This window comes from Chanos chanos, chromosome 16, assembly GCF_902362185.1.
Source record: "Chanos chanos chromosome 16, fChaCha1.1, whole genome shotgun sequence".
NCBI classification, from domain to species: domain Eukaryota; kingdom Metazoa; phylum Chordata; class Actinopteri; order Gonorynchiformes; family Chanidae; genus Chanos; species Chanos chanos.
This window is the reverse complement of record NC_044510.1, coordinates 11713401-11739456: the sequence shown is the minus strand read 5'-3', so window position 1 is coordinate 11739456 and position 26056 is coordinate 11713401. Positions and strand designations below refer to the sequence as shown.

At 41.1% G+C, this 26056-nt stretch overlaps 3 protein-coding genes across 3 annotated transcripts; 2 read left to right on the top strand and 1 right to left on the bottom strand.

Annotated features, from left to right (window-relative positions):
- The first annotated feature begins 1342 nt into the window (after nucleotides 1–1342).
- On the top strand, nucleotides 1343–4144 carry LOC115829884 (keratin, type I cytoskeletal 13-like). Its single transcript, XM_030794055.1, has 9 exons — nucleotides 1343–1469; nucleotides 1569–1774; nucleotides 1963–2045; nucleotides 2212–2368; nucleotides 2883–3044; nucleotides 3201–3326; nucleotides 3493–3567; nucleotides 3726–3874; nucleotides 4027–4144. The coding sequence occupies exons 1-9, from the start codon at nucleotides 1379–1381 to the stop codon at nucleotides 4142–4144; spliced, it is 1167 nt and encodes a 388-aa protein (XP_030649915.1). The 5' UTR covers nucleotides 1343–1378.
- Nucleotides 4145–9921: 5777 nt separating this feature from the next.
- On the top strand, nucleotides 9922–13294 carry LOC115829883 (keratin, type I cytoskeletal 13-like). Its single transcript, XM_030794054.1, has 7 exons — nucleotides 9922–10383; nucleotides 10620–10702; nucleotides 11156–11312; nucleotides 11793–11954; nucleotides 12150–12275; nucleotides 12701–12775; nucleotides 13145–13294. Exons 1-7 carry the CDS (start codon nucleotides 9922–9924, stop codon nucleotides 13292–13294), a joined length of 1215 nt encoding a protein of 404 aa, XP_030649914.1.
- Nucleotides 13295–21494: 8200 nt separating this feature from the next.
- On the bottom strand, nucleotides 21495–25849 carry LOC115829920 (zinc finger protein 436). The gene is made up of 2 exons (XM_030794094.1): nucleotides 25721–25849; nucleotides 21495–23154 (listed from the first exon to the last, which is right to left on the bottom strand). Exon 2 carries the CDS (start codon nucleotides 22989–22991, stop codon nucleotides 21495–21497), a length of 1497 nt encoding a protein of 498 aa, XP_030649954.1. The 5' UTR covers nucleotides 22992–23154; nucleotides 25721–25849.
- Nucleotides 25850–26056: the final 207 nt, after the last annotated feature.

Sequence of the window (26056 nt, the reverse complement as noted above, 5' to 3'; positions counted from 1 at the left end):
GTATCTCATGATCTTACCGCCTTTTCAACTGACACGTTTATTCCCAAAATAGAAATCATTCATACAATTTTAATATGTTGCACAATGGTACTGCTAAGGAGAAATGAAGTGAGAACTAGTGGGCTTTGAGACCTTAATCCAAGAGCAAGCTGCTCTCGGTTTGGCCTGGAGCAAGTTATTTCAATATAGCTATTCTAGGCATGCTGCAACATTTCACATTACATGCAAAAGAGAACTTGGTTTTAATAGATTAACTCAAGCAAGGGAAGTTTATAATGTATAAAACTTAGAGTGGTTCTTGACAAACTGGACTATCTTGAGGTTCTCGGCTCGGCTGAATTCAGCTTAGTACCTATAAATAAAGAAATCAGTCAGTGAAGATAAACAATGATGTCAAATAGGATTTGATGGAAAAAATAGGAGAGTTTGGGTTTAAAGAGGCTTTGAGAGGCTGGTACAAAAAAGGCAGAAATAAAAATTGTGTAGTCTTGATAACTCAGAGCATGAATTACACACAAAACATCTGAAACAAATTACCTTTTGATTTGAAGTACACAAAGACTGTATTATGATTAGGAGCTTTTTTGCATTTTGGCAAAAAAAAAAAAAAAAAGATGTCTATGATGTTTTTCCTGGCTTCATTGAATGATAAAAATAGCTGAAGGATATAGTGATTGATATTAACCACTAGGTAGCTGTAATACGCAAATCTCTTGGCAAAAAGAATAACAGTCTTCGAGAAAAAAAAGTCACATAACCACTGGAAAAATGTTTTCTCGAAACTAACTAGAAACTGATTTCTGGGTTTCAGAGGAAAATCAAGCCTCTCACGTTGAGTCAACCTCATCAAAAGTCTATATGTTAAAACCTGTCACACAGAGATTTGTGTTGGGCCATAAAAATACACTGACACCATCTAGAACCTTAGGGGACAGGCACTTGTATTATGTAAGGATATGCTATCTACAGTGCACAAGTGATAACTTGAGAATGAAGACGGAAAAAAAAAAAAAAGTTTATCCATATGAGTTCTGCAGCAGGACCGCGTCTTCTTGGTGACATAAGACTAACAAAAAATTTTTTCGTCTGTCTCAGCATGTTCCCAAGGCATAAAAAAGTCCATGTGAACCTTTTTTTTTTTGTCAGGGCTCTGTCCTTTGTCAGCTCAGTCCCTCTATAAAAAGACTCCGAATCTTCACCTCCTCACTCACTCCTCTCCAGACAGAGCAGAGTAAGACAGCCAGCCTCCTTTAACATGGCGCCTACCCTAACCACCCGAAGCTTCATGTCCTCAGGCGGGTCCATGATCGGCGGATCTATGGGTTCCTCTCGGTTCTCCATGTCTGGAGGAGCAGCCGGAGGTGGCCGCATCAGCGCCATGCGGGCCGGGAGCGTGTATGGCGGTGCAGGGGGCTCTGGGGTTCGCATCTCCAGTGCCTCTCGTTCTGTGTCCATGGCCGGGTCTGGAGGTGGAGGTTTTGGCTTCGGCTCTGGAGGTGGTCTCGGTGGAGGTCTTGGCGGAGGTCTCGGTGGAGGGGCAGGCGCAGGTTTCGGCATGGCTGGTGGAGCAAACGACAGCATCATCGGCAATGAGAAATTCACAATGCAGAACCTCAACGACCGTCTGTCCAGTTACCTCGAGAAGGTGCGTACGCTGGAGAAGGCAAACGCTGAGCTGGAACTTAAGATCCGCCAGTTCCTGGAAAGCAGAACCTCTCCCTCTGCTCGTGAATTCACTGGTTTCCAAGGAAGCATTAGTGAACTGCAAGTCCAGGTAAATCGATATCAGCCAGGTCACTTGTGATTCAAAATGCATGTCAGAAATGGAATCATTCATTTCCCATTTGTTCAAAATTAAGCTTTGTTTGAGAGATATAAAGCTACTATTTGTCATTTTTCATGGCACGGCACTCAACAATATGTTGACGATTTCTTTATGCATCCTTCTGCTGCTGCCAACAGATCCAGGATGCCATCAAAGTGAACAGCACCATACATCTCAGCATTGACAACGCCAGCTTGGCAGCAGATGATTTCAGATTGAAGTTAGTTTCAAATAACCCCCAAAAACACAGATGGAGCTCAGCATTTCTTTTGCAAAAACTTTCTTATTCTGAGAAAAAAAATAACATACATCTCAGAACAAAATTTGATAAATAAACCAATTAAAACATTTGTTAACAAGATAATGGAAATTTTTTTTCCCCACAGGTATGAGAATGAGCTAACCATGCGACAGACCGTGGAAGCAGACATTGCTGGGCTGAGGAGGTTGCTTGATGACCTCAATATGGCCAAGAAAGACCTCACTATGCAGATTGAGGGCTTGAGTGAAGAGCTTGTCTTCCTCAAGAAGAACCATGAGGAGGTAATAAATCAAGCTGAACCTAATTGCCTCCAGCTTCTGGATTCATTCTGGTATTCCTGTCGTGATGAGGAGTTTAAACATTTAAGTCACAGTAACTCATACTCGTGTGTGTGTGTGTGTGTGTGTGTGTGGTTCGTGTGAGATATTGCAGATAACCCTTGCGGTCTTCTTAATCCCCTTGCAGCTGCGTTGGATGAATAGAATCTATCTTGCAGTAACCCCGTTTCACACCGAGTAATCACAACTGCATTTACTTACAACTGCGATCCGTTACAGTTCCAGCTAAAGAAATGAGTTAAATATATAGCCTTATTAAGCTCATCTTCCAAACAGTTTTGAAAGATATTGAACCCAGATGTGATTCAACTGAGTCTCACCATGATTTTTTTTTTTTTTTGCACACTTCTGCATTACACCGGGTTTCTTGCTCTGAATTTATTTTGGTGGAGAAAGATGTTCACACCTCACTTTTGCTTAAATAAATCCTGACCCTGTTGTTTTGGTGTCTGAATAGGAACTCTTAACCACCCGTGACACAATGAGTGGCCAAGTTCATGTTGAGGTTGATGCAGCACCACAGGAAGACCTCACCAAGGTCATGGCTGAGATTAGAGATCATTATGAAGCCATTGCAACCAAGAGTAGGAGAGAGCTGGAGGGCTGGTTCCAAGCCAAGGTTGGTATCTGAGCCCTTACAACACATGGTGACAACAGAAAGTTATGCAATATATATATATAAAAAAAAAAAAATCTCGCGTCGAAAAAAAAGAACAGTGGAACAAAACCTGAACATCTTTACATTTTCTTTTACGTTGTTCTGCTCGTACCGCAGACTGAGACATTGAAACAAGAGGTTGCTACCCACACAGAGACCTTGCAAACCACAAAATCCGAGGTCAGCACGGCAAAAAGCACACAGCAGTCTCTGGAGATTGAACTCCAGTCTCTCCTTACTGCGGTAAGTCAAAAAAAAAAAAAAAAAAAGTTCTCCCTTTCCATTTGGTTCACTGCAAGTGTGCGGTAATTACAATACTCGTTTTCTGCCGGTAAAATAGCGATAAACCTAAGCAGTGAGAATCCTCTGCATCCTTGTAAAAATTCTCCAACCTGAACTCTCACAACAGAAAGCATCTCTGGAGAGCACCTTGGCTGAGACGCAGGGTGGCTATTCCATGAGGCTGTCTGGCTTCCAGAACCAGGTGAGCAACAGGAACGAAACCCTAAAACACGACACATAAGGCGTAATTGCCTGACGCACAGTCGTAGAGAACGTTGGGCTATTGTTTTCCCTTCAAGACCAGTGACTGCTTCCTACAAAATCTGAAAATGACAATTCCATTAACTGCCACACTCTTAGATACACAGCATGGAGGAGCAGCTGGTGCAGCTTCGTGCTGACCTGGAACGCCAGAGTAACGAGTACCAGATGCTGCTCGACATCAAGACCAGACTGGAGCTGGAGATCGCCGAGTACAGGAGGCTGCTGGATGCAGAGGCCAGTGGCGGGTGGGTTTAACTCTGCTGGTTAACATTACACACTTTGACCTTGAAAAGAATTGTATCGGGAGGAATTCCCTTACTGCAGGCCACCATTTTTTAATACCAAATTAACATGTTTATTTCCTGCCCCTGCCCCTGCCTCTTTGTTTCTCTAGCAGCATCTCCATCTCCTCAAGCTCCTCCACCATCACCAAATCTGAAGTGATCACTGTCGTGGAGGAGGTGGTTGATGGTAAAGTGGTCTCCTCATCCACTTCAACCGTCATCCAAAAGTGAAACACTAAAGCTCTGAAGGAAGCCCACCATATGTTTTTTTCTTCAGATGCTCAAAAGAAAGTGTTTCCTGTGAGTCCCAATAAAACTCCCATTTAAATCACATTGTGGATCTCTGTGTGAGTGTATTATGTGTCGCAATGGCAGAAGATCAGTTGAAAGATGTTTTCATATAAAAAGATGACAGAACTATCAGCAATTCAAAAAATATCTGACAATTCTGAAATACAAGCAAAGTGCATTTCTCATACATGACTGCTCTTGCCGCTTGGGCTCCAGAGGCAAGAATACTAAAATGTGAGAAAACTCTAGAGGCCAAATTACAGAAATATGAGAAATATTTTTCTCTTGTAATCCAAAATTAGTGTTTCCGCAGATGGTAATACTATAGCAGTAGGTGAATTTGCTTACTAACCGCAGGGATGGCAGTTCAAGGATTCCTGCCGCTTTGCTCTGAGCAAGTGAATTAATAGCAAAGTTGTTCCAAAGCCACATGGTCCTGGACTTAGAAAGAAATCATTGTATGTTGTTTTGAATAAGATCAACAGATACATAAACACAATATAAATAGCATTGACACTGGACATAAGATTTTACCATGATTAACTACACGTATCAATACACAGTCAGTACAGATGGATTTAATATGCACTCACTGAATTTGCAAACAAACACTAATTGCAAATCTTATTATCTGATTCTCACAACTGTAGCTGCACTATGTCAAAATATGGGGCCAATGTCGTCTTTGCTCTGCTATGAACAAACGATCACCATGAAAGGTAAAATAGTGAAACGAGGCCTTTCAAAATCAATCATCAGAACAGACGTTATTTATGGTGGGAGCCAGTACTTGCAGAGACAATGTGTCAGCTTATGCAACGTGCAGGGAGAAAAATGTTGAGGGGAACATTGCCTACGGAGTTTAAACCACGTCCACGTTCTGACTTGGGTTGTAAGACACCAGAGCTGTCTAGAGTGGTTTAAACTTTTCACCTTTCTGGGTTTTATTTCTCTATTAAAGTTGTAGAGTCTGTTGAGCGTTTACTGTCTTTTTTTGTTTGTTTGTTTGTTTTTTTTGCCTGAGGGAATCTATCAGAGATTTATTAGACTGGGGTGAGAATGGTAATACACACTTCTTTAGTTAGCCTTGTCTGGTCTTTTAGTTAGCCTTGTCTAGTGACCTAATACCGCTAGTATGTGACACTTGCTGGCAGCCGCTTTAAATGTCATATCAAGCAACATGCTTCGGCGTGTCTCATTCAGACGCACATACAAAAAAAAAAAAGCAGCTTTTCTTTCAGATGTTGGCACTTGGGTTTTTTTTGGGGGGGGCAGTTGAAAAAAGCATGCATTTTTTGAAATAAGAACAACTATTCTCAGTGTCATTTCTCAAACGATCTGTTTAACCTTTAGGCATTGATGAAATGAATGAAAACTATCTGGGTTGAGTAATGCAAGGACCCAAACAGAGTGTGACACTTAATACTGCGAGTTAGATAACTCACAAGCACTGTGACCTACTTAAACTTCCACGTAAAGTACCTAAAGCTAACTAAAAGCACAACAGCACATTCGCATAGCCTGGGAAAGCTTAAGATCATCATTTCACAGTCATTAAGCCCTCCTCCATATATTTCATACTGTCGGTAGTTCCACAGCCAACATTTCGGTTTTTAGTGCTAGCTTTTTGATTATTCTAATTGAAAAGATTGTAAGATTAGTAAAACATGTCGTGCCTGGCTGTTTGCATGAGAAGTTGCATTTAAATGCATTAATCGTTTAATAATGTCATGTGTCAGTTCATTTATTTGATGTAAATCAATTGCATAACAGTGAACAAACGTCAGGAAACACACAAGAAACTGGATGCATGTGCAAAACCCCGCGTGACTTCATTAAACGGGCAGAGGGATACAGGGCTAGGGAAAAGATGCAGGTGTAAAAACGGGAAGGATGAGGCGGGACGACGGGAAATCTGGCAAAGGCGCAATCACACAAGCATGAGCAGGTGCAGGCTGAGACCTGGGATAAACTGATAGCTTTACAACGCTCAGAATTTCTCACAGCCACCATTAATGCTCGGCCCACAGCCTAAAGACAAACCAAGGCGTTTGTGTACACAAGCACTAATGACCAGAAACCAGGCGCAGCAGATGACTGAATAATTAGCTGATCTGACCGGCGATCAGTTGACAGGTGACGCTGAACGCTCAGCCAGAGAAGGGCGGAGACGATGGCATGACAATAAACCATTAAGAGAAGGCACAAAGATTCGATACGGAGAGGAATACGGGTATTGTAAGAATTCCTTTTAGGACCATGCCAGAACAATTATGCAAAGAACAGCCAACAGGTAAAGAACAGCCAAAAGGTCAAATTCAGTCGAAAACCGTATCGCAGGAAAAGGGCAAACCGCAGTTGGAATGTCTCAAGACAGTGTCAACATGAGTACATGTTTTCATAGTGGTTTGACTGAAACAGTTATCAACAAATATCAACTTTTGGCATGATATAGACCAAACAGTGGTTTAGGCATGCCTGCTAGGAGCATTGAGGAATTTTTTAATGTAATGTTGTAAAATTATGTTTGTATTGACAGATTATATTGCTTTTTCAAGTACAATCAAACTAGACATGTAAGAATGTTTCCTAGAACACCACAACAAAACTTTCCAATAATTTTACTGGAAAAAACAATTAAAGTTAATGTTCACTAATATAATTTTATGTACCCTTTCCCTTAGTCGATTTTATGGCATTTTAAATATTTTTTTTAAAACAAATGTTCCCTGCACAGGACCTCTGGGGTTTTTTTTTTGTGACCAACATTGTGTAGAAGGGGTATAATCCAGAATGTGACTGGGTTTTTTTTTCCTACCTAGTTCAATCAAAATTAATATTATAGAGCTGAAAAAAGGGATTATTACTTACTATTCTGCATCCAAAATCTCATAAAAAAATACATTTATTGGTGTTTAAGCTTAACATAAATGAACCTAAATGATCTTTTCATGTAATGATGAAAGTAAACAATGAAATTGAATTATGTGATGTTGAGGGGCAGAATTTTTTTTTCTTTTCTTTTTTTTTTTCTTTTTTTTTTTTGTGAATGACAGTGGAATTTTTCCTCATATAGGTTGCGGTAACTGAAAAGCTACCAAGAATGAGCGCCTGCACTGATTGCGCTTAGGCACTCGATAGTTTATCACTCATCTGTCTTTCTCACATTAGCCAAAGGGTTTTCTCGCTGATACTCTGGCTTAGCACGCCTCTGTAGAGGGTGAAGCAAAGCCTAAACCAGCTGTCACTGCAGTACTACAGGACTGGACATGTTCATCTCCGCCAAGCTTCTAGCTGGAGATAAGTATTTCCATTTAGATAAGGATGTATACATTTTAGGGTGATGTGTGTGAGACCACCTTTGAACAAAGACATGAAGTGTATAATAGCAATGACACATCTACAAACTTTTATAACATCGCCTTCATCTTCATAAATGATGATATGTTTTTTTGTTTTGTTTTTTTACCTAAGGAGCTGAGTGTTCAAAAGAAAGACTAATTATACATCTATGAAACAATTCTACGGCGCATCAAATTTTGGTTTCAGTCAAAAGGTCAGAATCAATCTGGATTTCATCACTGAAAAGTCTTTCAGCTGATGCCTCAGGGCCATACACTTAATATTAAAAAGGTCAGAAGTAATTTCAGGTAAATGGGTAGGACAAGAAAGTGATTCATCACCCACTTTGGTACATAGGGAGTTGTGCAACAAGTAAATAGTAATACAATAAACGTTTGTAGACAGGCTTTACACTCTGAATTTATTTTAAAAATGAGAGAAAGAGAGAGAGAGAGAGAGAGAGAGAGAGAGAGAGAGAGACTGCAAAAGCATAAGCAGCATTCTATTCCTATTTGTAAATAATGAGAGCTGGTTTATGTCTCATTGTGCAGGTTTATGTCTCATTCAGCTTGCCAATTTGGTCTTGACGAAAGACATCCATATTCAAAAAAAAAATAAATAAAATTGGGGCGGGGGTTGTCTTTGTGTTTTTTTGTCGTTATTCACGAAATGTGTGACAGACCCAGGCTCTGTTACACAGCAGGGCCCGTTTGTGAGCGTCTGAGGCCAAAATCGATGTCGACAAAACAGGGCATGCTCGTAGGGAGAGCGTCCAAAGCTGAAACTATTGGTCTTGCAGGAAACATGATTGCATTCTCAGATTCTGCTTTCTTTGGGGAAAAATAAAAAAAAAAGGCTGCAGCAATCTACATTTTACAAAAATCGTCAAAACAGGCGCTGTAACCTCACTTCTCTCGCTAAAGTTCATACTCGTCTGGTGGTCCTCCTCAGGCCTTCTTAACCGCTTCTGAGAGGCTTAGAGAAAAGACTGGATCAGCTCGGTCTAATCAAAAAAAATCTTTGTATCAGAGATAAGCTATTGGTACATAGACATATCAAGTTCATCATAAGAGATGAATTACGTTCTGGAAAAGAATCTTGTGCATCTCATGTTAAAAAAAAAAAAAAAAAAACCATATTGCTGTAACCGCTGGTCGTCAAGTTAGTATCTTGATATGTCATTTACTTTGCAACCATATTCAAATGATATTAGCTTTTTTATTAATTTATCAGTTCCAGGTTGAGCAGGTGAAGCAGCTTAATGAAGAAATAGTAGTAGTGGTTGCAGAGATGAGATGCAAAATTTCTTTTGCGTTCTATCCATTCTGTTAATTTGATAAACAACCATTATGAGTTTATCAATTAATCTTAGGAAGAATCTGCATATGTTTCACTTTGACATTTTTGGGAGTTTTTAGAGGTTAGAACAGATCAGGGGTGTGAAAAAAGACTTCGAGGTTTATAGTTTCAGAGATGACAGTTTAATGAGAATTAACAAGACCATTCTTGGATTCTCACAGATATTATGACACTAAACACGGTTTATTTTCAAAATGCATGACTGTCATGGACTGAGGGAGATTCTGGATGCATGCACAGGTTGGCTCTGCTTCATTGAACATAACAAGATTAAACAAGATGAAAACTTACAGGAACTTACAGGATTCTGGTTTCTTGACACAATACAATTTCAGGCCATGACAATGACAGGGTCATTTTACTACACTTGAAAAGTATATTCAGCAAAAATGATATTTCTTAACCCTCAGCCATACTTAATATACTGTCATAACTTTAACCGCTAAAAACAGCTTGACTGAAATCTGCATTCAGAGTGCTTTTAGTTTTTTGATATTATTCATGCTTCCATGGGAATCACGTGACCTCGTGGCATAGGTCACGTAAGGGGATTGATAAGGTCAATCCACCTTATGCAAATGATCAGTGGTGTGTTGTGATTTCAGTGACTCGAAACATAATCAAAATATCTAAATACCGTGCAGTGCTGTGGGGCCTTCTCAGTCTCTGAAGCATTTATAAATGACATAGACGGAGATTAGTCGAAAATGTCATTCTCGGAGTTACTTTCCCTCCTTTAAAAGACACATGTTACAACATAGTTTGTTTTTCTTTTCCTTGCTAATTACGGTGCCGCACCTTATCTATGACCTTTCAAGGAGCAGTGACAAACAACACCGGGCACTTCACACCATTACCGAGCATTAAAGGGCATGTACTGTGTTCCTGTCACTGTAATCTTCGTTGTCGAGACTTCCTCTTTCCTCAGCTACGATATAAAAAGGGCCTGGAATCTTCTTTTCTTCACATAGTCCTCTCCAGCCGAGACCGGAGTAAGACAGCTGACCTCCACTACCATGGCAAGCCTCTCCTCCCGTAGCTTCAGGTCCTCAAGCGGATCCATGATCGGCGGATCTCAGGGCTCTTCCCGGATGTCCATGTCCGGAGGAGCAGTCGTTGGTGGCCGCATGAGCATGATGCGGGCAGGCAGCGTGTACGGAGGTGCCGGGGGCTCCGGGGTTCGCATCTCCAGTGCTTCACAGTCGTTGTCCATGGCTGGTTTGGGAGGGGGCTATGGCTTCAGCCAAGGTGGAGGCTTCAGTGTGTGCACTGGCATGGACGCCGTCATCGGCAATGAGAAGTTTACCATGCAGAACCTCAACGACCGTCTGGCCTCATACCTGATGAAGGTGCGCTCCCTGGAGAAAGCCAATGCCGAGCTGGAGCTGAAGATCCGCCAGTTCCTGGAGAGCAGGACCTCCCCCACTGCTCGTGACTACACTGCATTCCAGGCCACAATCAGGGACCTCCAAGGCAGGGTAAGTCTCACTTTACAGCCACAATTTCGTTTTTACAAATTTACTTTTTTTTTTTAATGTATTGACCTTCAGACACATTTTTAGTTGAGTATAATGTATAAAATCAGACATTTCAAAGATGAAGTTAGCGAACAAGATGTGTAAGATGACAACTTATTAAAATATACATGGCTTAGAGTGATTCTTGCAGCTCTTTCTCCTTGATTACTCACTAAAATACCTCTCTGATGTTTTAGATTCAGGCAGCCATTCAAATGAAGGGCACTGTTCATCTGAGCATTGATAACGCTAAGCTGGCCATGGATGACTTCAGAGTAAAGTGAGTCTCTTCCTCCTGATACAGATTTAATGCAAATGCCGACATACGGTCAAAGAGACAGAAGTTGGAGTCACAATGCAATTCATAAACTGGGAGTCCAGTCACCAAATAATATCCAGTTAATCCTCCATTCCATTACTCAGGTTACTAAGCTAAGCTTACAAAGCTTCCATTTAATGCAGGGGACACCCATAATGACATTTCACATAATTTATCTTCAGCATAGTCATTCTTTGAACATTTGGACTGGGTGTAAATGATTTCTACATGTTACTGCACGACTCTACATCTCAGAAATTTACCATTGGAAGAATAGAAAATGGTAGATAGCAACAACAACAATAACAACAATAATGATAATAATAATAATAATAATAATAATAATAATAATAATAATAATAATGATGATGATGATGATGATGGTAATAATACGCTGGTACTTTTCTGTGTCAGGTATGAGAATGAATTGGCCATGAGGCAGTCTGTGGAGGGTGACATTATTGCACTAAGGAGAGTGCTGGATGAGCTCAACTTCTCCAAGAATGACCTCACCATGCAGATTCAGGGTCTTAAGGAGGAGCTGATCTACCTCAAGAAGAACCACGATGAGGTGCAGTATATAATGAACAAAGCTACCTGAACTTGGTTTGTTTAGTTTCTTGCAATATTATCTATGCTTTCAAAGAAAGAAAGAAAGAAAGAAAGAAAGAAAGAAAGAAAGAAAGAAAGAAAGAAAGAAAGAAAGAAAAGAAAAGAAAAAGAAGAAGAAGAAGGAAAAAAAAAAGATTGCCTTTGTGATGGAATGTAGTGACAGTTTTGGATAACTTCTCGCTCATTTTCATTACTCAGATTAAATAAGCATCTCATTTAGAGCCCAGGACAGAAGTTTTGATTTGATTTGATTTGTTTTAAGTTGCTGAATCATTTATTAACTTCATATTTAAATGACATAATACATATAACATATACTGTATTTAACATAATATTTCAACATATTTTTAAATAGCAAAGTGATACAGACAAGGGAAGGTTGTAAACATACATTGATCTCCTTTTTTTTTTTTTTTTTTTTGGGATTTTGTGTTGTCAGGAGGTCCTGGCCTTGCGTGCAAATCTAGGTGTGAATGTAAACGTAGAAGTTGATGCAGCGCCACAAGAAGACCTCACTAAAGTCATGGCTGAAATCCGTGAGCACTACGAGTCGGCCACAGCTAAGAACCGCAGGGAACTTGAAAACTGGTTCCAGGCCAAGGTGGGTAACGTAGTATCCATTGGGTCTAAAACTGAACATTGAGACATAAGAAATTCAGTTTCATTCTGTAAGAGGGGTTCACTCTTGCAAGTCCACTGATATCACTGATCACTGGGGAGGCATTCTCTTGATGAGCCATAGCAAATGCATATGTGAATGTATAACTGTATGTGTATGGTTTCTCACTGTCTGCAGACAGAGGCACTCAGCAAAGAGGTCGCCACTGGCACTGAAACCTTGCAAACTTCGCGTACAGAGGTCACTACAGTGAAAAGCACCCTGCAGGCGTTGCAAATAGAGCTCCAATCACTCATCGCATTGGTAAGTCAAAGGACTCATTGGCAGTGTCCAGTGAAATCATGAAATCACACCTTTTCAGAACCATTACCTTACACACCACTCTTCCCTTGTAGACTTCCCTTTAAGACTGTTCCACTCAGAACTGTTCATCCACTACCCACTCTTATACTTCTACTCTTATATCTCTTATATTTTTATATTTCTACGGTTCTGTACATTTTATTTATTGCACATGTACATATATATTCCCTTATATATCTCCCTATATTACCCCTATATTTACCTTTATTGCTCTTTCATTATTATTATGTTTATTTAACTACTACACTTGCAAGTTGAGCTGGCCCCCGAGCCCAAGAATACCATTGCTGATAATGATGTCCACATTGTTATCTAGTAAATGACAATAAAACTTGAAACTTGTACATTCTCACCCATCAATACAGAAAGGAACCCTGGAAAGCACCTTGGCGGAGACTCACGCACGCTACGCCAGCCGTTTATCCGGCTACCAGATGCAGGTAACGTAACGAGAACATGATATATGGAGAATCATGGGACAGGCAAAGTTCTTGGGCCATAAAAATGTGTCCAGCTGCATTTGCGAGCAACTCTGACAGCAACAGTTGTTCTCAAGTCGAGCGTCAGTAGGCAGCTGCACTCCTGAAAGAATCCATTCGCCGAGAGTTCGCTCAACAATTCTGATTCTCCTGATTCTGCCGTTCTGGGGACTCGCTTGAACATGTTGAGCTTCTTTTATGAGAATTTTTGTGGAAAATGAAAAAAAAAAAAAGTAGCTTACAACTGTAGACCCTTACCACAGCACTACTGGTTTCTCCTTGGAGAATCTTAGAGGGCTGATAGCCAAATTCAAATGTTCTGTTCTTCAGGTTACCAGTTTGGAGGAGCAGCTGGTGCAGCTTCGTGCTGACCTAGAACGCCAAGGTTACGAGTACAAGGTGCTGCTGGACATCAAGACCAGACTGGAGATGGAAATTGCCGAGTACAGGAGGCTGCTGGATGGAGAGGGCAGCAGGTGAGTTTTAATACCCTTTTATTTGCCATACTGTGGCTGTTACCAATCACGTTTTAATCACGTCGTCGTGGAACCCTAAAATTCTTTTGCTGGGCTATAATCAGAGTTTACTTTGCAACGCCACTCGTGCAGACAGAATCACTCACAGGGGAAATCACAGCTAATTAGAGCTTTAGCGTTGTCATGGTGATTACGACTGAGCTGATTTTGTTTTATATTTATTTCGACAGCATGAGCATGAGTAGCATGAGCGGCTCCATCGGCGGCTCCTCCAGCTCCTCCACCAGAACGAAGGTGGTCACCGTCGTGGAAAAGCTGGTGGATGGGAAAGTGGTGTCTTCGTCCTCCAGCACATCAGGAGGTTATGTGCAACGCGGAGGAAAACTAACGCTCTGAAAAATCCCTGCAACATCTCTTTAAATCGCAAAACACTTTGGCGTTCCATTGCACAAAGTTAAATATTAAAATTAAGAATTAAAAAAAATAATAATAATAATAAGGCAACATAATGGGAACAAAACAATGGGTTTGCACTAATCAACTGAGTCAGTTAACATTAAGAATATTGTGTTAAGACTAACACCTACACACATTAAGAGCACAGCATGGAGAATATCAACATCATCAACGGATCGTTCAACCGTTGATAGAAAATGACATATTAGTCTCTAAAAGTGCGTGCGTTACATCCTGATCTGACACTACTCATATGATGTAAGCATATAATTTGACAAATAAATAAAATATGGAATCACACTTCATTTGGCTGGTTAATTTGCTCTGCTTTCTCCTTGAACATGTTGAAGATGGGCATACTATTCCCCTAAAACTACAAGCACACAATACAGAAACATTTGACTTGAGAGGAACGACAGAGAACAGACAAACAAAAGACCCTCCTTTTTTCCTGCTTGCTGAACATTCACTGCTTTGTGTGTTGCTCTAGAAGACACACATTACTTTTTTATTCCCAGAATTCTACTCGAGGGCAGACCAACTCTCTTGCTTGCTTTTAACCTGAAGTCTTTGGGGAAAAAAAAAAAATCCTGCAAAGACAAGAGGAGCTTATAGGAACAACTTGTCTTCTCTGCACAAATATTCACTTTTGGAGCCCTGTGAGGGAGATGACAGCGTTTCATGCATAAGTACAGAAGTGTAGGACATGCCTGTACTAGAAGCAGAGGTATCTGAGCTGTGATGGCTGAGAGACGCTTTTCGCTGAAGCATCTGTGTTAGAGACAACTGAATTTACCGATACATCAGACGTAGGAAGGGGGTTACAGAACAAAGGAAGAGAAAGAAATGTTCACCCAAAAGGGAACAGTGGGTGACAGGGCATAGTGCTTTGCTGACAGTTAAGAGAAAAAAAAAAAAAAAAAAAAGAAAAGGGGGGGGGGGGGGGGGGGGGTGTCTTGAATTGTCCTGAATAGTTTGTGTATCTGGAAAAAAAAAATATGTAAAGGGTTTAACCAGTCTGCAGTCATGATTTGAATTTTAAAAGCTATCATTTGGAAACAAACTGTTGGAATTTTAACTCCTCTGTATTTTGACGTCTTCGTTTCACTGGAAACACATCAAACACACAAGATATGAGTTTTTGTAGTATTGCAGATAGATAAAACAGTTTAACGGTATAACTGTCAAATGTGTTGTTTATTGTCAAGTGTCATGATCTTTCCAACCCTGCTGACCCCCCCCCCCCACCCCCCACCACCAGAGAGTGCAACTAATAATTTCATATATGAACTTTGTCCTTACATTAGACAATAAGTGGACAGATATATTGCCTGCAATAGTAGAGAATGAAACTTCTATTTTTTTCAGTGAGCGTTCTATTGATCAAGATCCGAGTACTCCAATCTAATGCGATGATTGGTACCACACTGGTAACCAATTTTTTCAGCTTCTAAAGAAATCAAGATAAAAGGATATAGATCCACGCTGGTGCATTTATGTAGCGCTAAACAACTGAGGTACAGTTTTGTCATGCCAGGTAATCCAGTGGGGTCATAAGTGAATTTAATGAGAGCAAAGCAGACAAATTAGAATTCAAGCCCAACACCTCAACTCAAAAGTCAGAGGATACGGAAGCGGCACAAGCTGTAGCAAACCTGAGTCAGTTCTAATGTAGATATTTGGCATCATCTAGAGGAATCTTTGCGGCATTCAGTGGGTGACGGTTCACATGAATGTCTGGAGGACATACAAGAGAAGCTGAAATGACGGAAAAAAAAGTCTATACTCAATCTTTAAGTTTGGGCAAATTTGGTGTTTATTCCATTATCATTTGCATATCCAACAAGCGTTTCTTCTAACCCTATGTTACAACACCCAATTCAACAAAGAACTTGAGAAATCGTAAGTTACAGGCTCCTAAAAGCAAATGGTGTGATTTATTTATGTGTTTATTCATTAGTTTAAACCTGCACTCCAACATGACGGCAGTCATCCTAACTTTTCACTCTGTCAGTATGTGAAACTGTTGTTACAGTAACTCACCTTTTCACATTTATTAACTCATAAGTTGTGAGCAAACAGTTTTCTTACGTAAGTGATAAGATCATTTTTCTACTCACAGTTTTATGATAGTGAAAATACCATAAATGTTGAGGTGTATTCTTTGAGACACATTCAACGTGCCATTTTTCATCACTGCATTCTTTAGGTGTGGAACATTCTTCTTTTAATTTTTTTTTTTTTTAAATGAATCCTTTGGGAAAGTACATTCAGTGAAACAAACTACACAGTGTTCAGGCCTATAAAACCAGATTCTAATTACAATTAGAATACAGAAACGCTGCAGCAGTTCCTCAATTACACTGTGTATGACAAAAATCCCTTCTGTTTAAGAAAACATTTTGAAGCCTAAGTTTGAATTTCTGTACCCAAATGAGGTTCTCAAAGCAGTGAGCTTTGCAAGATTTTCCAGTTCTAGGGGGGACCTTGAGATCAAAGCTTTGACATTAGGTTTGAAGCCAAAAATGTTCTTTTTTTAAAAAAAAAAAAACTCTGTATTGTACATCAACAGACCCAAGTAAGTAGTTCAGGTACACACACCACTGAAATCAAGGGTTGAAATCAAGTATCAAGTCAAGCGGAATACACACACAAACGCGCACACACGCACATACACATGCACGCACACACACACGCACGCACACACACACTGTGGGACCAAGATCAGCTTGTCCTTTATAGCCAAAAGGAAAGTCACAGAACTTCCTTGCAATGCAATATGAAGATTCCAATTTATGAGGAAGGAAGAAATCTGACTTGGCTTCTTTGCCAGTTTATCTATATGAACTTAACTGGATCACCACTGACACCACAAATCAGATACTTGTAATGTGATTCATAAAATGTGCAACAGGAAAATGTTATCTGTTTATTGTCCTATTAAAAATTCTGTGATTTGGAGCAGATAAACATTGTAATTTTTGGTCCTATCATTATTGAAAACAAGTTTCAGCCCATAGGCATTGCAATAATCCCATTACACAGCTGCCTCTTTCTAAGTCTTGGCCGAGGTAACAGCACAAACATGCAAATCAGCATAAATATTACAACTCGCCATGGCAACATCTAGGTCATACATGTAAACTCAATCTTCATGTAAAAAAAAAAAGTAAAGCATAACAATAAAATATACAGCGCCCCATATGCCTTCTAAAATTTTATGATATTGAAAAGTATTGTGGGAAAGCAAAGCGTGGGCACATATCTGGCACATGAACATAACAATTTATGTTCCCGCTTACCAATAGAGTAACATTACATGTAAACAGCAGTGTTATTAAATGATAAACACTCATGTGTTTAAGTATATTAATATCAGTTTGACGAGACTATTTGGGTGGAAATGAGGACGCTCTCTTTAGGTATGTGGTGCAGGTGAATCGGTATGAAATTAAAGGTGCGTCCCAGACAGGGCGCGTTCACTTTTGGGGTGTTGGCATCACACAGAGAATTTCTCAAAGAAGACACAATGGCTTTTGTAATGTTCAAAAGCCTTTGCAGCTGTTTGTGGGAGTGATTTTTTTCCCCGCTATTTGCAGAAAATAGTGTATTTAGAAGTTAAAACAAACAAACAAACAAAAAAAAACATTTGCAGCAACTAATCCCTTGCCTTATTAACGAAATCCCCTAACAATTTGAAGGTATTGCTGAAACTGTACACAAATGATTTATAAGATGAAATTGTCAGACACTGAACAATGGATGGTCCAGTAATGGCACTCACAAACCAAGGGCCACCGTTGAATTTATAAGACTCTATGAATCTACCAGAGTAAGACAGTATCCCTTACACAAGACAGCAACCAGCTTCCCCTGGCTGAGTGCCTGTTGAAACAGCTCCCGATAAAAAAAATAACCGCCGACGCCCTAATGTATTTTAATACCCTAAGATGAATCTCCTTCCTTCTAGACTTTTCTCTGTCTACCTGGTACCGACCAGAGGGGGATGGGGCCCTTGGGAGTCTGGAGTCCATGGTAGATTTCTTCCTGTTTCAGCCAATAGGAATCATCACTCTCTATATTGTCTCCTAAAGCTCACAGACCATCAGGGTACAGTAGGATTTAGAGATTGCATCTCTCGTATCTCTTACTTCTCTTCTGCTTGGGTTCATATCACCATATATACTCAAACATCTATATGAAGGAGCAATTTTTTAAAAAAAAAAAAAAAAGGGATTTTAGCGTCTAGTTTAAGGTCACCAGACAGCCTGAGGGATCTGCAGGAGGAGTCCACTCCAAATTCCTCATGACTTGGTTGGTTTCTTAGTGCGGCTACCGTCAAAGCACCGTGAATTTAAAGCGCCGTTCCCCTACCAATCTGTCTGACAGACATTCTTACCAGATGATTAACTGAGCCGTTTCACGCATCCACACACACAAAAAACGGAGAAAGAGTCCAAAAACGTCAAACACGTTTTCCACTGGAGCTCAGTCGTTACACTGGATGAGGCTGCCCTCTGCTGGCTTTACAATTTGACAGCGTATCCAGAATTATGTCGGGATTTCGGTGGAGTGAAGCATCTTGAAACCTTATCTCAGTGGTTGGTTTTAATAGGCAGGAAATACAGAACCTGATGAAGAAAAGAATATACAATGCAATCAGCTATGGACAAATTCAATTAGGCGAGTTTTAGCCACAGGTACACACGAAATGAAAACAAATGTTGGCTCAAAATGGTACGGCATGGACAGGCTGGGTGGTTGTTTCAAATTTGCAGTCTTGTAAAACTGGCATCTCTTTCTGAGACTGAACTGTGGATTATAACAGTCAGCCTCAATTCAACCCTACAGGTATAGTGTCTACCGTGAATGAAATTCATTGCTCACTGTGAGGAGGTACCATGTGAAGATACATTCCACACATCAGTCATACCAACAAACCTATGTATGACCAAAGACAAACTGTGTTAGATTCCAGTGGTTGTAAATGAACGTCTGGGGCCTATGTTTTGGGCTAAAGAGGAAACATCACTTCAAAACATTCAGGTGACATTCAAGGGGTGCCATCCTGTTTTGTCTGTTATAAACCTGTGAGCATGCGAAGCCCTTTGAGACTATTAATAGTGACACCGGGCTTTAAATAAACTTGAACTTGAAACTTGAACTTCAAACAGCAGAGATGCAAATTTTGAAGATGCAGAAAAGAGCTTGGTTTATCACTTGTAACTATTACAGAGAGGGGATTGTGTGTCTTTTAATGTCACTGCGTATGCGAATGTTACTAAGACCTCAACCTTGGATACCACAACGGTCAAGCCCATGGCGTGTTTAATTCTCATCATCGTGGTGAGGAAATGCCGCTACAGACATGGGAATTAAAGGGATATGAGTTATCAACAGCCGAAGGCTCTGACAAGCTCACGATAGAGTATTTAATGGAAGCCAGTCCATAAAATTTATTTATGGTGGAAAAATCTGGAATTAAAATGATTCTTTCAGAACAGCTCTAGTGAAATTTCCAGCTATGCCAATGACCTCCAACTTCATGACCGGATTAAAAAAAAAAAGGAGAAAAAAAAAAAAGATGTGAAGATCCATTCTCTTCCAGATTTTTGGGTCCCTAAAAAGACACTACAAGCTAAAATTTTGCAGATAGCAGACATTCACCCAAACTTCAGGGACACATATTAATAGATGCCATAAAAAAGGAAGATAAAAAAAAAAAAAAAAAGAAAGAAAGAAAAACGAGCACATACCATTTGGCAAAATCATAAGTTTTCGGTTGATTCCACAGAACCCGTCTTTAACAGCTAGACCTTAGATCATGTCTCCCCAGATCCCATTGCTTGAGTGGACATGACATGTCCAAACCTTTGTCAGAAAACTATAATCATTTCCCTGAATTTGAATGGAGGTCATTTGCTGAGCACGGTTCCTCAAATCTGGTCCTGGAGGTCCAAGAGCCCTCCTGGTTTGTTGCCTGCCACCTCAAGTACAGGCTAAAGTTTGCCTGAGGTAACGGTGTGTACAATCCGGACAATCAGGGATCATATCTTTCCGTTGACGACAGCCTCCAGAACCAGATCAAACTGACCCAAATCCAAAATTTTACATAATGACCTCTGTGATCACCAAGTTCAAGGTCGTGATCAGCTGACAGGAGCTAAGGAATAGCCCACTATCCGCGATACTGATTTTACTCAACTTAAAATAGGAAACCACACGTATCCATGTTTAATGTTCCAATATTTTGTTCCTTTATATTGCCCCATCAATAAATGGAAGTCTTCACCAAACTGTCAGAGCTGTGGACGAGTATTTAACTGCTTGTTGCGGTCTGTAAAGTGCAAGAGCGTACCCTGTTGACTTCATTTTTCCTTTGCTTTGACTGAATTATGGTCTTACGTTAACAGTCCTCAATTATCTTCAATTACCCTTGCAGTCACTATTCCCTCTATTTTTATGGAACAAAAACGCTTCGTATAATTTTGTGCTTCAGGCCAAATGTAACACACAGGTTCCTCTACACTTACATAAACTGAATCAGGTGCATCGCTGAGTTCAGGGCAACCAGTCAGGTGTGTAAGCTAAAGCACTGAGAAAAACATCAACAACAACAACAAACCAAACATATCTGAGCCTAAACATACACATGGCACATGCAATGTAACAGAGCCGTATCAGCACCTGTATACCCACACCAATATGGTTTATAACAGAATTCAAACACTAGTTTCAACATTCTTTAAATACTAGGTACGGAAAACCAAAAAACAAAACCTTCCTGTTAATGTGAATCTGGATTGGAGTCACATGGCAACGCAACTCTGGAAACACACAGTCTCTGACACAGTAAAGGCCCGATTTCGTCTATTAACGTAGTAGACCTGTTCCTGTTTCTGTTTACTTTGTTCAATTCTTACCCACGTGCATCTCCTTGCCAGAGCTCTGGCACAGTGTTCAGAGTCTCAGAATCCCCACTCCGCCCCATTCCGTAAACAGCGAATCAGCAGCCAGTAACCGGCGGGAAGGCGTTCACGGGCAAAACCCTACACGTTACAGTCTGCCCGCAGACGCAGCCATTTTCAAACACCTTACAGCGTCATCACTCTGCCTCTTTTATCTGGCCAGGTGACAACCACAATGACTTAAACTGAAGACGGGGCGTAATCAAACACTGTCTGTAATGCTTAAACAGTAAAAACTTGCTGTTACGGAATTTTACATAACTGAGTAACAATTTAGGTTCACGGGAACCACGAGCATTAGCGCATCTCAGATACGTTACGTTGCTTGACGTCAGCTTTCAGAATGGGACAACACATACCAGCCGTCATTAGTTTTCCATTAGTTTCTTTAATAACTCGTTCCAGTACAAGGTTTAGGAATTACATGTCATCAATAAACGTGTACACGGTGAGTATTTTAACTGGAGGAAAGAAACTAGAATGGTACACACTATAACACAGATCAGACAAGATACAAAGGCTTTCAAACCTGACCCCCTCTGTTAACTTCACTGATCCCCAGACATACAAAAAGACACTTGCATAAGAGCAAATCAGTCACGATGGGACCCCAAAGAAGAGAATGCAAAAAAAAGGATATAAGGTATGGAAACATAAAGAAACATATATTTATATATATATATATATATATATTTATTTATATTGTAGTATTTATATAAAAAAAAAACAAAAAAAACAACAAAAAAAATGAATAATACTTTATGAGAGGTTAAGAGGCGTTTAACTACTATCATTACTCCGGCTGCTGCCGCTGCTAAGGTCCGGTCTCTCTCTTTTGTGAATTTGCTCGTGTGCTTTGAGGTGGCCAGACTGGCTGAAGTTCTTCCCGCAGTGAGCGCAGGCATACGGCCTTTCCCCGGTATGAATCTGCTGGTGCGCTTTTAGGTGTCCCAAACGGCCAAAGCTTTTGCCGCACTGAGTGCAGCCAAAGGGCCTTTCCCCAGAGTGAATCTTCTCGTGTGTTTTGAGGACCCCTGAATTGCTGAAAGTCTTCCCGCACTGGAGGCAGCTGTACGGTTTCTCGCCGGTGTGAATTTGCTGGTGGTTCCGGAAACTCGTTTCCTTGCTGAAACTCTTCCCACAGTGTGAGCAGCAAAAGGGCCTTTCGCCGGTGTGGCTTAACTGATGGGCTTTGAGTTCCTTGGATTGACAAAAGCTCTTCCCGCATTCTGCGCAGGAGAAAGGCTTTTCGCCCGTGTGCAGCCTCTGGTGTGAACGGAGATCATCAGCTTTGGTGAAGCCCTTCGGGCAGTGCGCGCAGGTGTAAGGTTTCTGACCCGTGTGAATGAGCTGGTGTCTCTTCAAGTTACCCGCCTGCCCAAAACTCTTCCCGCACTGGGAACAAGTGTAGGGCCTTTCACCCGTGTGGATGCGCTGGTGTGTCTTCAGATTACCCAGAGTGCTAAAGTTCTTCCCGCACTGCGTGCAGGAGAAAGGCTTCTCGCCTGTGAGGTTGCGAGGTTTGCGCGGGGTTGTGCTGTGACCTTTCGAGCCCGTTTGGTTCTGCGTGACAGGTCCTTTACTCACCTGAGCGTTCTGCAGCTCGTAGAGGTGCCCCGAGGAAAAATCGGGATCCAGTTTTCCTATTCCGTCGATGATGGCGTCCGGACGGAGCTTGTTGAGCTCGGTACGGAGCTCCGCCATGTGGATAGATTCCAAACCGTTCACTTCTGTCTTCAGGTGGCTGGACATTAGATTGGACTCGTATTCGGTCTTGATGGTACCAAGCTCCGTGGTGTAGTAACACTGCAGGTCGGCGTGCTGCTCCGACTTGATGTATTCTAGGCTGTCCGAGACATGGGTGATGTAGTCGAACACCAGGCTCGGCTCATAGTGCGACTTGTAGGAGTCCAGCTCCGTACTGTGGAATGAATGTAGGTCGCTGTGGTGCTCGGATTTGATGTAGTCCAAGCCGCTGATCTCCATCTTGATCTGCTCGGAGCCCAGCTCTGCCGTGCTCAGGGGCTGGATTTCGGAAAGGTCCACGGTGCGGATGGGGTCGAGGTCCGGCTCGCTCTTCACACAAGGCAGCATGGCCATGGGTTCGGCGATTTCGGAGGCCAGGGTGCTGAGGGTGGGCGTGCTGCACTCGGGCGAGAGCATCTGGAGGGTGGGGGTGGTGCAGTCGGGCTGCAGGGGGTCTAATGGAGGCGTGACGCATTCAGTGGTCAACGTGTTAAGTCCTAATGTGATGCACTCTGTCTCCAACTCTGCCATGCTGGTGGAATCTAGTCCACCCGCAACGAAAACACTGCCGTAGTGAGGGAGAGACCTTGCCTACGCTAAGATGAGTGCTGTCCTCCCGTCAAGAGCTTCCTAAACGCCAAGGGCTCCTTCTTCCTTTTAGGAGGACTAGGAGAAACACTGAAATCTAAAGCTCCTGTAGAGGAGAGAAAGAAAGAAAAAGAAAGAATACAGGAGGTTATACAACAGATCAGTGGAACAGCCCACGTGACATTTCACTGATACATTTCAGCTCTTGCAAAAATAACGTATAAAAACAAATTTAGATAGACAGATAGATAGATAGATAGATAGATAGATAGATAGATAGATAGATAGATAGATAGATAGATAGATAGATAGATAGATCAGTTAGAGAGCATGCAAAGGCTATGATTGGGAGAGGGCAAAAACAAAAGATTGTTCTGAGTAATCACAATCAAGCATTGGCAAATGTTTTGAATTAACAGCAACAAACAAGCAAGTAAGCAAACAAACTATATATATATATATATATATATAAATCTGTTTTGGACTGAGGAAAGTTTAACTTTTTCTCATTGAAGTGTTCTAAATTTGGATTATGATATAGCCCAGGTCAAACACACACACACACACACAATACAAATTCAAAGGCATCAACAGTAATAAAAATCATTTTGAAGCAGTTTTTTGTTTTAAAACATATGAAATTGACAAAGATATTTTCAGGAATCGTTGAAAAGCTTGATTCATAACTTTTATAAGATCACAAATTTGAAAAGCAAACCTTAGATCATGAATTTCAGACTCTGCTACCACACTGGTACAAAAGTAGGTCAAACTGTAGTTTACTATTTTTGACAAGACTTTTATTCCAAAACAGAGAGTCCGATTAGTTGGCACAATTCATACTGAACCGAATAACTGTGTTCCTCAGTTATGCCTTATTGGACGCGAATGCAAATAAGAAGTTCGGGCCACATGTGGACCTCGTTAACAGCTGATCTGTGCCTATGCATTTTAAAAGTGCGTTTAAATCCAGGCCACATTTTCACTGCATCTGTTTGTGGTGTAGGTGCCATTCGCCAAAACCAGAGTCAGCAAAAAGCCAGTCCTAATTTAACATGTCTCGTTGATGCCATCCACAAAGGTGTCAGAGAGATGTATGGCAGTTCTGTGTTACAGAAATAAATAATTGGCGGGGGGGGGGGGACATTTTTCAAATACAGTATTGGGCAAATTTGTTTGAGCAAAACTTTTAGTTTAATTAAAATGTGAGGAGGTAACATTGGCTCTGCGGTGGGAACACTGAAATTCATTCATTCATATAAACATTCATTGTCAACAAATCTTCGCGGCAGCGCAGTTCGTCACGCAGCCATTTGCTAAAACGCACACTTACACAATCTGTCAGCAAGAGGTGTGAAAATCGCCCTCAGATGAGATGAGATGAGATGACAAGTCACGTCTCAAACCTACGCGTATTAAACGACTCTTTTTTTTTTTTTTTTAAACCGTATACGTTTGGCTCTTGCATGATCAACTAGGGATTTTCTCGGTGCGGGACGGCATATATTACGCTTAAACAAACCGATGTATACTGCCATTGCAACAAATTTGACATATCGTTGTGCGATGGTGTGTGGAACCGTTACTTTTTTCCCCCCCTAACATACACTCAAGCATGTCCAGTAGTAATGATTATCTAGAAATAACAGTTTCGATATTTCAGTAGCATGGTGTTTTTTTAATGTATATTTAATATTTTAAATGAGTTTAATGCTGAACTGAGCCACTGTAAAAGTACAACATGTACAAAATAAAAGAAAAAGGTGTATTCGCTTATGTCAAAATCGAAATGCTTTCATCAAACGTTAAATTCATCTTTTGAATAAACTCGGATTGTGGACGCAGCGAACAGCCACTTTAAGAAAACTTCACAGTGGGTTTTGAGAGCGTGTGCGAACTGTGCACATACCTTGACAGGCAAAACGATGTCGCTTTTTGAGCAAATCAGTGCACTGTACCACAAAAAGTTATCGGCGAGCAAGTAGTTGAAAAACTTGGCAGTTTAGTTGTGAACATCTCTCTCAACACTGTTTCTAGAAGTGCTTTCTTTCTGTTTAGACAGCCGTCATTAACATATCACAGTGCACACCTAGCCATTTACCTAGGTAACGTTCGCTTGCCATATCGCCACGCATCATGCACTTATTGCTCAAATTTGGCGGTGGGTTTTTTTTTTTTAACAACCTTTTTCGGGTAATTCATCTGTTTTAAGAATTGTGTGATAAGTGTGGTGGCAATGGGTACATTGTTTGGGCGAAGAGACAATTGTGACAACTACTGCAGATTCTATATGCTAAACATGCTCTATATTTCAAAAGGTGTGATAGCTAACATACAAAGACAGGGTGAAATGCCATATCTAGCTTGCCTGCCAGCCAGTGGCCATCTTGTTTATTGCTAACGTCGCTCGCTAGTAGCAAACCAGCTAACTATGAGCCTCTCAGCGTAGAGGGAAAGTTGAACTGAGTGCATCGCCAGCTGCAACTTCACAGCTGAAAGATTTGCTAGTTCACTATAATGTGTGGTGTCACTTGCAGAGATTTGCCATAACAAAAGAAGAGATATCAAATTACGATACATGCATTCGGCCATGCACATACTCATCACCAACCAGAAAAAAAAGAAAAAGAAAAAACCGGTTATAATAGCTTGCAAGATATATAGCTTGCTACCTTCTGTTTCCCCGATTCATTGCTTTTTATCGCTTTCGGCTCGCCGTCGCGAAAGCCACTTCTGCCCTCAGCCGGACCCGCCACGTCCACCTCGGCCCAAGCGTCCAGCAGCCTCCGTGTCGCGCACTCCTTCTCTCTCCCCTTCTCTCTCTCTCTCTCTCTCTCTCTCCTCTCCTCCCTCTCTCATTGACTAATTCCGCTTCGTTTTCACTCCCTTGTCGCTTTCCTCGGTGTTTCTGCCGTGCACTTCCGTCGTGAAATGTAAATGCGCGCGCAGCATGTCTGCACCCAGGGTCACTGTACTTCCGATGAAATATGGGTTTTTGCTGTCATCCG